Below are 14,944 nucleotides of genomic sequence, written 5' to 3'. Positions count from 1 at the left end.
CCCCCCCACCCCTAAAACACAATATTCAATTCAATTCAAAGAGGCTTTATTGGCATGTCCATAGTGAATAACAGTATTACCAAAGCACATTATACATGGTAAGTACAGACAGAGGGAACATACAGACACACACTCATACACTGTCCATCAAGAGTGCAATTATTCTTTATTATGCATTTCTCTGTGAAGAAATGTTTCAACTCATTCTCTTACACACACACACACACACACACACACACACACACACACACACACACACATATTCACACACACACACACACTCATCCGGGCTCACATCCACGAGTTAAAAGTGGAAAATTACCATTTGATGTGTGGAGTGGATATTGACCCTAAGTGCTCTATGGTCGATGCTCGTTTCTGCTATTCGTCACCATTCTGCACCAGAAGTCGTGTCTTTGTATTGGCCGAGCCCCGCACATGCTCAGTCAGTACAAGCCAGTCTAAACAGCAACAAGTGGCGCGCCGTCACAGAGATGTGGTGGTGGACCGTCACGTGACACACCAGGAAGCCATTTTCACAAGTGGTTCAGAGGAGGGGGGAACTGCATCCAAGCAATTACGCCTGACATCCCTCTGACAGCAGATCTGCTGGGCTCGGCTCCACGGCTTTGTCTTTGTCTATCTCCCTCATGCATGTTCTGTAGGAGCTTAGCGCCTCTCTAAACCCTGCAACACACTGCCGCTCGCTCAGCTCCCAAACGCTGAGCAATGACTGGCAAGCCAGGCGCTGAGTGACAGGGCAGATCTATTTTGAACAGGATAGGCAGCGTGCAACTGGAGAACACGCCAGGTTTATCTTGTATATTCCTTTTTCAATTAGCATTAAATCCCCGGTCAGAGTTTACGCGTCAGTAGCATCAGCCATGAAGCACTTAGGGTCAGTTTCTACTCCAAGCTTCATCCCCGGCCTCCACGCAGCTGGAATCAGCCTCGTGTCACAGCACATTGGCCACGGTGGTTTAGACGGGGGCAGCTGGCCCTCGCAGTACAAATAAATACAGGGGAGGAAAGACCAGAATTCAGGAAAAGTCCGTTTATTTTTCCCTGCCTTACTGTGGTTTCACTCAATAAATGCCTCCTACGACATGGTAAGGGTTTGAGTAGACTTTGGTTTTGTATTCTCATTATATCCTTATTGTTTGGTCGGCCAGACCCCTTTCCTCTGTTGAGAATATGACAGTATGTCACAATATGTCACTATTTGGTACTAAATCATCATCGCGCTAAGCAAGGGATCTCTGGCAGTCTGTGTGTGTGTGTGCGTGTGCGTGTGGGTGTGTGTGTGTGTGTCTGTGTGTGTGGGTGTGTGTGTGTGTGTGTCTGTGTCCTTTGCATATCTCGAGAACTGTTCGTCCAATCTACTTCACCGCATGGCGCATGTGTTGCGGGGGACCCGATAGTCTCAACGCCAGACCAATGAGAGGGTCTGGGACACTTCCAGTTCCAAACTGCTGTCGGAATCCTGGCCCAGGGATTGGTTTCCTCAAAATCCTGAAGGCACCAATCAGTAACGACTTTAACGATCGGGCGTGCCCACCCAAACTGACTAGTAAAGATGAATGCAGAGTTATTTCACTCACTGCGTGATCCGGCAAATATATTTTGAAAAACAGCAGAAAAGATGACAATGTATAACACAAATGATATGTCTCTTTCCTCTGCCACTCAACCGTCAGAGAGTCAAATTGGCTCCTAGGTTGCTCTCCCATGGAAAATATTCTCATTACTTTTGGAAATTATAATGAAAGGTTCTTGTTTGCTTTGTGTACATCCTGTCAACTGGAGTTCCAGTAACCACCCAAAATATGTTCCATTGATTAGATGAGTGTATTCCGTGCCTCGGGCGAGTCAAGTGTGGAGAACCTCCTTTGGTCAGAGCTGGAGGAAGGTCTGGTCTAGCCCAGTGCAGCACATTCCTTCCCTTCCTACCTATAACACACTTTCTCCATTTGACTCCGGAGCAGAAGTTGACATTTCCTCCCCTCCAGAGAGCAGCCTCGGGTCGGACAGAATGAGATGTGTCTTTCCTCTCTCTCCCGCTGGGCCGCGGGTCGGGTCGGGTCCACTCCGCAGACGGCCACGGCTGATTGGCGCTGATGAGAAAATGACTGTGCTCTGATTAAGGAGACCCCGGCTGCTGCCCCCCTAAAGCGGGGGTCATCTGGCTTCAGCATGAAAACAAGACGTCTTATTGCTCGGATGGTCGGGACATCTAATAGAAGTGTGTGTGCGTAAAGAGGTGGAGAGGAAGCTTGGGAGGGGAATGGATCCCGTGTTGGTTCAATGATTATGGTTAGTAAAGGCCGAGCGAGAAGCAGCACGAGCCGGCGCGTTTTACTCCATCTCACTCTGACATTTTCCAGGATCTATTTGCTTTCATCACCTCGGCTTCAGTTCCGTCTCTTTCACTGGAGGCCATTGAAGATTGGCCGCCAAATGGAGTGTCTTGTTCCTTTCCCCCGGTCGGTACAGAACGTCAGCTTGTCAGTGCCTTTCATCCAGATAAGCGCCCGCGTATTAATGTTGTCAGTGTGATGCAGAGTTATGCTCTTGGATAGCAATTTCCTCTCGTGCGATGGGCTGGTGTTCTCTCCCCTCTCCCTCTCTCCCTCCCCCCCCTCTCTCGCTCTCATCCTCCCTCCCTCCTCCTCCTAGGGCCCCCTCCTCCCTCACCGCTGAAAACCACATGTTTTTAATTCCCTTATCTTTAATGTTTCACAGTCAATAAATTTCTGGTTTTATCTCCAGCAGATTCCTGCTCATCACTGGCCCATTTCCAGGGCGGTTCTGTTTCGGAGGCAGATCCTCCCCCCCTCCCATCTCTCTCTCTCTCTGTCTCTCAGCCAGACCAGCTGACTCTGTGGGTTTCGTGATGGGTTCACGCGGGTTAAACGCTTTGATCGTGAGCAGTGCGAGGCAGGTCCGCTGTGGGCTTTGACCCCGTGACCTCTCCTGCTATGCGGGCCAGCGATCAAGCTGCGAACGGTCCGCTTGAAGACTTGAGGTCAGAGACGCTCGGTGGTCGGGACACAGTCATCGATGGAAAGTGATCTGTCGTATGGTGATGAGAGCAGCCATCCGCACACAGCTTATTTTTACAACTCATGACATATTGTGAGATGTTGCTCAGAAATGATTGCATTTGACTTGAGTTTCTTCCACTCTTTATCTTACTGGAAGCCCTGCTGCACACAGCTTACGAGAAGCCATTTAGGAGACACGTCGAGTCTTCTGGAGCGTTCACCTCGTACCTTCTGACAGCATCTGACACCTTGCAGCTTCATCTCAGTGCAGCCTTCTGTACTCGGTGCTGCTGCTGCGCACACACTTGGGAATATTGTGCCACTCTGACTCAGGAATGAATGTCATCATTAGATGCAGACTCAGGGACATTTTGGGGAATATTTAAAGTCCGTGTCGGAGGCTCTCATGGTTATTGCCAATTTTCTACAAGCGAGAAGTGTTTTCATCGGGGTGTGTACACACACGCCGTCGACCTTTTAGCCAGAAATTGTTCACCATCGTGTAAAAGTGTCAACGTTATCTCTGTGTTATTATTATTCTTGCACAGAGGAATAAGAATTTGGCAAAAACAAAAGCTTAACACAAGCAAAAGCCAAACTGTTTGACTTGTGTGAGAGGAGAGCAAAGTGTCACACACTAATGAAACCCCATTTTGAAAACACAGCAGCCCAGCTGTTGCTAATTTATCACACGACGTTGTTAGGAAGAGAAAGAGCTGCTGGCCTCTTATCTGCTCTTGTCTGCTAACAATTGTGTTTTTACACCCCAAGATTTTCTGAGGAGCGGCGGCGATCACAACAGCTTCTGCGGCTGATAAACTGGGAGAAAAGATGATGGTCATCTGGATTATAGCTGATCGTATAATCCAGCATTCAAGGACTAAAGACACTTTGAGCCACGTCTGATCCAAGTGCACAGAGGCTCCATCAAACCCTCTAGACAGATGTAGGCAGACTTTTTGAGAGGGGATCTGACGGTCGGATTGAAGTTGAGCCTCTGTCGTGGGCGCCCATGCCCTGCTGGAGGCTCTGGAGGTCATTGTGCGCTCTCAGTGGTACTAGTGTGTGTAGCTCATTTTCACACCTATTACGAGTCTATCGATGTGAAGCAGGGTCTGGATGAAAGCTCCTCCGTGGACAATTGATCGCAGTAATGATGAAGAGGAGGGACGAGGTCAGGCGTGCCACTCTTCTTCTGGTTCTCTCGAAGCCGGTCTTTGCCAGAGTGCGAGCCTGTCTGGCCACGGGGCTGACTGATTGGTAGGTTTGTTAGGTGTGTCGGGTGATGGATTGTTCTCAAAGTGCTTCTGAAGCTGGGAATCAGGCGATTTGTTCTAGAAAAAAGCCCGCGTAGGGAGAGAATGCAATACTTTCTCCACGCTAATTAATTAAATTGACTATCCGAACCCTCGCCACTTTATTTTTGCCACAACAGTTCTTTAACAACACCCTCTCTCTCTCTCTCTCTCTCTCTCTCTCTCTCTCTCTCTCTCACTCTCTCTCTCTCTCTCTGTCTCTATCTCTCTCTCTCTCTCTCTCTCTCTCTCTCTCTCTCGCTCTTAAAAGAGAAAAATAATGAAATAAAACTTTCTAGATTGGATTTTCTTTCCCAGTCAATTCAGCCTAAGCCGAGTGGAGAGGGAAGGGGAAAAAAAAGTAGGCAGAGGCACAAATAGAGGTTCTGTAATTGGCCTGTTTTGCATTTCATCTCCAAGGATATTTTCTTCACATGCCTGCCTTCTAAAGTCTACATTGTTTCAGTTCAGAACTGATTGCGCCCGAAGAACAAAAAGAGAGAGAGAGAGAGACACAGACAGAGAGAGAGAGAGAGAGAGAGGTTGTGCTAAACCACTTATTTCAAGCTAAACTGGATTACAGACAAAAGAGACAAGGCTGGAATGCCTTGGCTTTGGGCATGATGGAGCTGTAACACTCGGGGAGCCCTTTGCTGCCTTGCTGGTCATTGAACTGATGCTTTTAAATGGCAGACATTTTATTTTTAACCACACACACACATGAGGGAGGATTCACATGTTTGTTTACTCAAGAGATAATATAGAGATGGGCTTGGTGATGTCCTCCATTACTGCTATCCTCGAGAACCTCTCTAGAGAATACCCTTCTCGCTCACTGCCTGTATACTTCACATTTTATTTTCCTTAGCAAGTGGAGAGAAATTGGAAAACTGGCCGCTTGTTCCTTCCAGGGAGAATGGAGGTCATAAATGTGTGTTGAAGTGCAATCAAAGTTTTATGTTCCCAATAGTACCCAAAGGTCTAAGCTTGCATCGCAGATGAAAATCCCAACATGCAAGTGCAGCACACACATGTAAACGACATATGGACGTGGTTAACGGTACTGTAGTGGTTGAGGTAAGTAACTGTAGTGGTTACGGTACTGTAGTGGTTATGGTACTGTAGTGGTTATGGTAGTGGTTAAGGTACTGTAGTGGTTATGGTAGTGGTTAAGGTACTGTAGTGTTACGGTACTGTAGTGGTTAAGGTAAGTAACTGTAGTGGTTAAGGTACTGTAGTGGTTAAGGTACTGTAGTGGTTAAGGTACTGTAGTGGTTAAGGTAAGTAACTGTAGTGGTGTCCGAATGTGTGCTGCGTCTGGGAAGAGTCAGGATGACATATGTGTTTGTCACCGGGCCAGGTAGTGAGTATGTGCGGGCGCAGGACCAACTAGCCCTCAGCAGCACGGAGGTGGAAACGACTACCACACTTACAGGCATACAGAAGTGTAGTGTAGTGTATACACACCAGAGATAGGGACTTACGACTTGGACTTAAGTTGCACACACAGTGGCTTGAGACTTGACTTGAGACTCCTCCTCAAAAGACTTGAGATTTGGGACTTTGTTTTGATGCATTAACATTAAGGAAATGTCTACTAATAATAATGTCAACGCTAATGTCAATAATAATAATGTCAATAATCAATGCTGATACTGTGGTAATAGATAAAGGAGTGAGGATAATACAGTACATGCTTTCAATTCCTTAGTTTTAGCTATGCAGTGTTCTAAGCAGACGGATGGCATCCAGCAGATGATAGAACACTCATCCATAAGACACTTGAGACTTGACATAGCCTTGTGACCAAAGACTTGCGACTTGCCTTGGACTTGCCCCTCAAAGACTTGTGGCTTGCCTTGAACTTGCCCCTCAAAGACTTGTGACTTGCCTTGGACTTTCCCCTCAAAGACTTGCGACTTGCCTTGAACTTGCCCCTCAAAGACTTGCGACTTGCCTCGGACTTGCCCCTCAAAGACTTGCCTTGGACTTGCCCCTCAAAGACTTGCGACTTGCCTTGAACTTGCCCCTCAAAGACTTGCGACTTGCCTCGGACTTGCCCCTCAAAGACTTGCCTTGGACTTGCCCCTCAAAGACTTGCGACTTGCCTCGGACTTGCCCCTCAAAGACTTGCCTTGGACTTGCCCCTCAAAGACTTGTGACTTGACTTGGACTTGCCCCTCAAAGACTTGCGACTTGCCTTGGACTTGCCCCTCAAAGACTTGAGACTTGATTTGGACTCTAGCTCAAAGTCTTGAGGCTTGACTTGGCTTCCCCTGCCAGGTATTCTTTTGAACATGCCTGCCCTTTTCCAAACCGTTTCCAATGGCGAAGTCCCATATCATTCTGTGTAACAAACCATCTGGCAGAGTCAGGTTAGGTGCCCCGCCCCCCTCCCAAATGCATGGCCTCCAAAGGGCACATCAAGGCGGGGTTATCTTAGAAGGATCTATTTCATACAGAGGTGATCATGACATGATCGAGCCTGATCCTTTATTCTAAGTACAACTCTGTGTGACACTTTGAATGAATTGCTTGGAGCTAGGCTAGCATGCTAGCGTTCCTGTGTGACGGAGCGCCAATTATAATGATACATAGACATGGTTTTAACCTTTGCTCCTCAGGAAGTGGGCCTTCGTGACCCTGCTGAAGTGTAAACCCTATATCTCCTGACAGTGACCCATGTGCTCTCTGTTCTGCCCTTTGACACAGTTGCTTTCACTCAGTCACAGTGGGTGTCCAGTCCACATGACAAAAACTCAACCAGTGGAACCAGTTTGCATTTGCGTGACATGAACCATGTCCATCCATACCATATTGTTTACACTATGTTCCACAGTTCCTTTAGACACAGCATGACAGTACTTCACATTATCCTGACAGTTATTGTGAATGCATTCATTTTGAGATTGTTGGGCGGAGACTGCCCTATTCAGTGGCCTAGCTGGGCTCTTTGTGGGGGGGGTTGGGGGGGGGGGGGTTACCCCAGAGCTATTGTTTCCCCGTGGTCACAGTTTCCAGAGTGGATCAGCTATGGTTCACTTATCATAATGCTTTCATTCACTAGGTCCCTGCATGTGGCACAATCACTGCTCTTGAAATCATTTAGGGATATTTGAAATAATCCACAACTTTTCCATCCTAAGTCAATTCTGTTTTGCTTCTCTCCATCGCTGATTGATACCAGATAATAGTGATTCCAGAGGAGTGATGCAGGGATGCAGATGTGGTTCCTTTTCTTTTGGACTAGGTTGAACTATCATTATTAGCTGCAGTCTACAGTACATTTTGTGCCTTTATTATTGTCTTGGGCCAGTGGCTATATTGATTAGAGCTTATCACCAAAAGTGCTGCCAAAACCAGGGGAAACAATTGTACCTACCGTAAATTCCGGACTATAAGCCGCACCGGTGTATAAGCCGCACCTGCAAAGTTGACTATTTTTTTCTTATATAAGCCGCACCGGACTATAAGCCGCGGGTGTTTTAATGGTATTTTTTTTTATTTTTTTTATTGTGTTTTAATGTTTAATTACCATATGTAAGGGTTCATGCACAGAGGGGATTGTCGGGAAAGAGATGGCTGTTTGAGGAAGCTCCCATTTATTAACATTTCAACAAAACAACATAACACAACACCACCTGTGTTGTTTTTTACAGTGCACACAGTGTCATACAGTGTGGTGAAAAGAGGGCAAGAGAGGAAATTAAAACAGAAGTGGATTTATAGTTAGAAAGAGTGCTAAAAAAGAGAGATTTTTTTTTTTTTTTTTTTTTAATCCATAGATAAGCCGCACCGTTATATAAGCCGCAGGGGCCAAAAAAGCCCAAAAAACGGGAAAAAAGGTGCGGCTTATAGTCCGGAATTTACGGTAATTCTATACATGGTCGTTATCTCCATCGTCTCCCATCTGTCTTGTCCTTTCTCTGTGTGATTTACTTTGCCCTGCCTTCAGCAGGTTCACAGTGATATTATTTCTCTGGATGTCCATGGGGAGCTGACCACAACACTTTTGACAGTTGTTCTCAAATTAATGAGAAATTGTGATGTGGATTGAAATGGTGACCTTTTTGTTGCCAAGCAACTGGACAACTTTTTCAAAAGTGGTGTATGAAATACTGAAGCACCACGGGTTGTTGTCAGGTCTCTCCGTGGTTTTGACAGAGTTGACCTTACACCTTTTTTTAATTAATGGATGTGATATTTTCAAAGACTGTCATATGTTGTGTGGATGGAGTATAGCATATGGAGCTGACAATTAGTATAGCTAGAATATCCATAAACCCTCTGATTGGAGTGACACTGATTTTGATTTTAACCGACTAGTATTTTGGTGCCGACTAGCGAGGGTAGCAGACGTTTAAAGAGCACGGTGTAGGTTGGAGACCACATTGCATTAATATGTGGAAGGGGTATATAGCAATGGGATTTGGGGGGAAACACTTTTTTTTTTCAATCACACATAGCTGCATTTAGACTAGTTTTTGTAACCAGCAGGGGGCACTGGTCCATTTCATGGAACTAACACTTGTGATGTCACAGGGATGCAAACTAGCAAACTAGTCACCTTTAGGTGACAGTCACATTTTTCAGCCCAAAATATGAGGATTTCTGAGTAGTTTTATGTCTGCCCTGGTATCTGTCACCTTTTTTCACTCTCCATGACTTTGCATCCCTGTGTCAGCCCCAGCAGAACATTCTCCTCTTGTGATGTCACTCCTGTTATGTCAAACGCCCATTTATAAAATGCCAACCTTTTCCTCCATATTTATACCCTGGGGGCCTGGGGGGGGGGGATCTTTGTCTTTTTGGAGTATTTTCACTATAATCATGAGCCCAAAATGTAAATTCTGATTTTTTTAAACCTGCACCATGCTCTTTAAACATTTAATGTTGAGCCCTGTTTGGGTAGCGGTGGTGTCATGGAAGCTGGTCTGAGTTGTGGCCTGTGTATCCAGGCTCCTTCTCTTCTCTGTGGCCTGACTGACTGTTTTGGCTTCTGCTCTGTGTGCATCAGCAGCCATCATTAGAGACGAGATGTAGTCACATGTCCCCAGAGGTCACATGACCCCCAAGCCTCTGTCTGCTCACTGAAGCAATCTGTACATGACAATGGGCAGGGGAGGAAATCAATACTACACCCCCAAAGCTGTGCTGATATGAAATTTATGATCATAGAAGTGACATGTTTTTCATTTCATTTCATTTCATTTATTTATTTAATGTGACTCATTGACCATGATCACATGGTATGGAGCACAAACAAAACATACAAAAACAATGTACAATGGCACACGGCATGGCTAGTGCATGTCATTTGAACAAAGGCAGGACATTCTTCAAAAAGGCACCTAATTTACACATGACTTTTTGTCTGTCTGATTGTAGTCCCCTTGGCGTGCAGAGATGGTGAACCCACACTCACTGGCATTAAAAAAGATTGTGAAGTTAGCAGAAAACAACTAGTGCTCTCAGAGTAATGGAGCCAAACACAGCTCAGGACATGATGCTTTTTAAAGCGGGCACTTCTATACGTGACTACCAGTCTGTGTGTTTGAGCACGAGTGTGGACCAGCCCCCACGCCTTCTCCCCAACCCTCCAAGGAAGTGAGCGTGGACACAGAAGGTGCCGCGGCTCCAAGCCGGTTAAAACACGCACACATGCATGCACGGGTCTAACATGCGCAAAACTGCACCGCTTACTTCAACAGCTGGGTGTGATTTTTATGTTGACTATAAGTGCAAAGCCATAGCTGCAGGCAGGCCAATGGTATCATCGTTTGACCCCGCTACTATTATTAGAGCCTGACCGATACTGCAATTTTGAGGCCGATGCTGATATTAGGGAGAAAAAAAAATCCGATATCGATATATCGGCTGATATTCTTATATTATATATACACATTATATTACACTTTTTTTCGCAATGATCCCTCAAATATCAAACACTTGACAAAGATATGACTTGACATGACTTGAGATATGTAGGCAGGATATTTTACAGTCCAAAATGACATCAATGCAATGAAACAGTAAACTTCACTGGGAATTTAATAAGTATAAATAACTAGAGATACAAAAACACAAATAGAACAAATATAAAATATAACTTGAGTTGAGAGAAAAGATCAAATATACACAACATGTTTTCTATAACTTAAAGAATTCAAAATAGAAAAATATCGGCAATATCGGCCGATGCGATAAATCGGTTATCGGCCGATAATATCGGTGGACCGATATATCGGTCGGGCTCTAACGTATCTGTTCCTACCCTCCTATTTTAGTGTTCTATTGCCTTTTGTGCCATTTGTTTTATTGCCAGTTCTCTATATGGCCTGTCCAACAAGAACAAATAAATAAACTAGAAGGGCACTCCGGGAGCACAGACCTCCAGCAAGGTCCATGTAAGTATTGCTTGTTTGTGACCTGGATCCACTCCAAATATAATGGGTTCTTCCTTGGCCCATGCTGCACCCTTCCACCAACCAAGTGTCAGGAAAATCTGGACAGTAGTTTTTCCTTAATCCTGCTGACAGACAGACAGACAGACAGACAGACAGACAGACAGACAGACAGACAAACAAACGGCAGTGAAAATATAACCTCCTTGACGAAGTTAATAATAATAATCATAATAATAATAAGGTTAAGCCCAGGCCCTGAATGTGGCTCAGTGCTGCAGGACTTGAGCGGATGTTGCTCTGCATGTGTCAGGCTAGCTGGTGATACGAAGGAAGTTCTCAGCAGCTTCAGCAGGAGGTGGCTTTTCCAACACAAACACAATAAGAAAGAGCAGTTGGTCCTAACAGAGCGATATAGGTCAGTTGGGAATACGGCGAGCGTTTCCAACGCCAGCAAAGTGCTACACATTCAAACACAGCGGAGCTGTTTTCCTCAGCATTTCCATACAGCGTGTGGGAAAGTGCTTTCAGAATGATGAATAGGCCTATATGTTTATTTTGATTTGCCTACGGAGGCCAGGTGAAATACGAGTCAAACAAATACGCGCGTTTATTGAACTTTACGACGTAAGGTCGCCTTTGTTCATAAACAGTTCATGAATTCTGAACCGGAGTGAATAAAGGCGCTGTTTTTCCGCGCTGTCTTTTTCCTTCTTGGTCGGTTTTACAAGTCCCAGTAACAAAGCGAGCGGCTCTCGAGTGATTTCTTCCTTACGTCTCGTAAAGCAACACGGCAGCCAGCACAACACTTTAAGTGCCATTGTATTTCCCTCGTGTCGAAACACATCAAAGCCGCTTCTAACACTCGCCTGACTGTTTTGTTTAAGAGCATTTTGCTCCAGATTCTATTACATAATCGCATTACTTATAGTTTTCCATCGAGCCACCATTTCACTCTGAAGTTGTTGTTCTAGTTGATGTGACGTGAGGTCAGAAAGCTTGCATTCGATCCTATGCTCAATTTGACAACACAGTCTGGATCAGAAACAAATGTGAGTTCAAGAGTCAGGCGAAATGGCAAACCAGCGAGGAAACTACCGCTCTCGCATAACATAATGATTTTTCTAACCGTTTGTTCCGCTTTCCTTTCCAATTGATTCCAATTGAGAGTTTGAGCTGTGTTTGTGTTGTCTTTGTGTTTCTAGAGGAAGAACAGCCACCTGCTGCTCAGTGTGGTGCTGCTGGCAGTCTGGGGAGCAGTGCTGCTGGCCTGCCGCCTCTACTGGATGGGCAACAAACCGCCCAACTTCTCCAACTCGGACAACCCAGCGGCCGACCACCCCTCGCTCCTCTCCAGGGCGCTGACCTTCTCCTACCTGCCCGCCGTCAACGTCTGGCTCCTCCTCTGCCCCGACAGGCTCAGCTTCGATTGGTCAATGGACGCCCTGCCTCTGATCAAGGGCCTCTCTGATTGGAGGAACGTCCACACGATAGCCTTCTACTTGGGCCTGCTGCTGCTGGCTTGGCTCGGCCTGCGGACGCACCAGGCGGCCAAGGGCAAGGAGACCAATGGCAAAGCGCACCAACTCGCCAACGGCAGGAACGGGAACAGCAACGGACACAGCTACCAATGCAACAACGATCAGGAGCACATCGACCACTCCCACCCGGAGCCTCACGCCGGTAGTACCGCGCAAAACGGTACCGAAAAGCACTACGAGACGAGGACTCCGCTGCCCACCACCGAAAATGTCGTGGTGTTCTCGCTGGGCCTGCTGGCCATCCCTTTCCTCCCCGCCACCAACCTGTTCTTCTACGTGGGCTTTGTGATCGCGGAGCGGGTCCTGTACATCCCCAGCATGGGCTTCTGCCTGCTGGTGACGCTGGGGATGAGGTCTCTGTACGTCCGCCTGAGACGCAGCTCCTCCAGGGCCGTGCTGCTGTCCTGCAGTGCTGCTCTGGTCCTGCTGTTCAGTGTGAAGACGGTCCTGAGGAACCAGGACTGGCACAACGAGGAGATGCTCTACAAGTCGGGGATCTATGTCAATCCTGCTAAAGGTGAGGAGGACACATGTTATCATTCACATCGGCACGCCATGACCCTCCTACACACACACACACACACACACACACACACACACACACACACACACACAGTTGCTGCTCACAAAGACCTCTTCGCCACTTCATTGGGTTGTCTGCTTGAATAGCGCGAGTGAGGAGCGTTTTAGGCGAGGAGCTGGCATCTCCTTCAGTCTACTGCAGCACTGAATAATTCAGTGTCGAGCTGCTTCAGACTGTCTTCACTTCATCTCAGAATAGCCACATGCTGACAAGTTGAACTCTGTGCCCCCGAAGCAACGAGCACGACATTCCTGAATGCAGAAGTAGGCAAACTTTGGTCCTCATGAGACTATTCATTTATAATACATGTCAATTTGTCATAATGGAAGGAGGGTCATAACGCATTAGCGCACTTCTTCCATTGTAAACGCAGCACATTATTATGCTCTATTAAATCAGCCCAGATGCCCTCTCACACTTGGAAGGGCACCTCCTCCTCTCTGATTGGCAACTACAGTCAAGAGCGAGTCGAATGTTCAGAAGCACTCCCAGTTCAAGGTCATCAAGCCCGGACTTCTGTCCATAGTTTGGGGTGTGTAGTGTGCTACAGAGGAACAGAGCGGGACAGGGACAAAGTTTGAGGTGTGTAGTGTGCTCCAGAGATGCAGAGCGGGACAGGGACAATGCTTGAGGTGTGTAGTGTGCTCCAGAGATGCAGAGCGGGACAGGGACAATGCTTGAGGTGTGTAGTGTGCTCCAGAGATGCAAAGGAGCAGAGCGGGACAGGGACAAAGTTTGAGGTGTGTAGTGCTGCAGAGGAGCAGAGTGGGACAGGGACAAAGTTTGAGGTGTGTAGTGCTGCAGAGGAGCAGAGCGGGACAGGGACAAAGTTTGAGGTGTGTAGTGCTGCAGAGGAACAGAGTGGGACAGGGACAAAGTTTGAGGTGTGTAGTGCTGCAGAGGAACAGAGCAGGACAGGGACAAAGTTTGGAGTGTGTAGTGCTGCAGAGGAGCAGAGCGGGACAGGGACAAAGCTTGGAGTGTGTAGTGCTGCAGAGGAGCAGAGCGGGACAGGGACAAAGCTTGGAGTGTGTAGTGCTGCAGAGGAACAGAGCGGGACAGGGACAAAGCTTGGAGTGTGTAGTGCTGCAGAGGAACAGAGCGGGACAGGGACAAAGTTTGAGGTGTGTAGTGCTGCAGAGGAGCAGAGCGGGACAGGGACAAAGCTTGGAGTGTGTAGTGCTGCAGAGGAACAGAGCGGGACAGGGACAAAGTTTGGAGTGTGTAGTGCTGCAGAGGAGCAGAGCGGGACAGGGACAAAGTTCGGAGTGTGTAGTGCTGCAGAGGAACAGAGCAGGACAGGGACAAAGTTTGAGGTGTGTAGTGCTGCAGAGGAGCAGAGCTGGACAGGGACAAAGTTTGAGGTGTGTAGTGCTGCAGAGGAGCAGAGCTGGACAGGGACAAAGTTTGGAGTGTGTAGTGCTGCAGAGGAACAGAGCGGGACAGGGACAAAGTTTGAGGTGTGTAGTGCTGCAGAGGAACAGAGCGGGACAGGGACAAAGTTTGAGGTGTGTAGTGCTGCAGAGGAGCAGAGCGGGACAGGGACAAAGTTTGGAGTGTGTAGTGCTGCAGAGGAAGAGAGCGGGACAGGGACAAAGTTTGAGGTGTGTAGTGCTGCAGAGGAAGAGAGCAGGACAGGGACAGAGCTTGAGGTGTGTAGTGCTGCAGAGGAGCAGAGTGGGACAGGGACAGAGTTTGAGGTGTGTAGTGCTGCAGAGGAGCAGAGCGGGACAGGGACAAAGCTTGAGGTGTGTAGTGCTGCAGAGGAACAGAGCGGGACAGGGACAGAGCTTGAGGTGTGTAGTGCTGCAGAGGAGCAGAGCGGGACAGGGACAGAGCTTGAGGTGTGTAGTGCTGCAGAGGAACAGAGCGGGACAGGGACAGAGCTTGAGGTGTGTAGTGCTGCAGAGGAACAGAGTGGGACAGGGACAGAGCTTGGGGTGTGTAGTGCTGCAGAGGAGCAGAGCGGGACAGGGACCTGCAAGGCAACAGCGGGACACGTTGTGTTGGCTCATTTCATTTCCCTTTCACATTCTGCAGCCCAGCTGAGACATGACAGCTGTTTGTCCTGGCAGCT

General features: G+C 47.4%; 1 protein-coding gene across 1 annotated transcript in view; it reads left to right on the top strand.

Moving 5' to 3' along the window:
* LOC310792516 (protein O-mannosyl-transferase TMTC2-like) overlaps positions 1–14,944 on the top strand; it is a gene marked incomplete at both ends in the record, with an annotated part of 124,669 nt that overhangs the window by 75,781 nt on the left and 33,944 nt on the right. Inside the window, one exon of the mRNA XM_083654197.1 lies at positions 11,949–12,801. Coding sequence (XP_083510323.1) covers positions 11,949–12,801 — 853 coding nt within the window. The remainder of the gene's footprint in view (positions 1–11,948; positions 12,802–14,944) is intronic.

This window comes from Poromitra crassiceps (assembly GCF_964638095.1).
Source record: "Poromitra crassiceps genome assembly, chromosome: 18".
NCBI lineage: Eukaryota > Metazoa > Chordata > Actinopteri > Beryciformes > Melamphaidae > Poromitra > Poromitra crassiceps.
The sequence above is the reverse complement of the archived record's forward strand: the minus strand, read 5'-3'. Positions and strand labels throughout refer to the sequence as shown.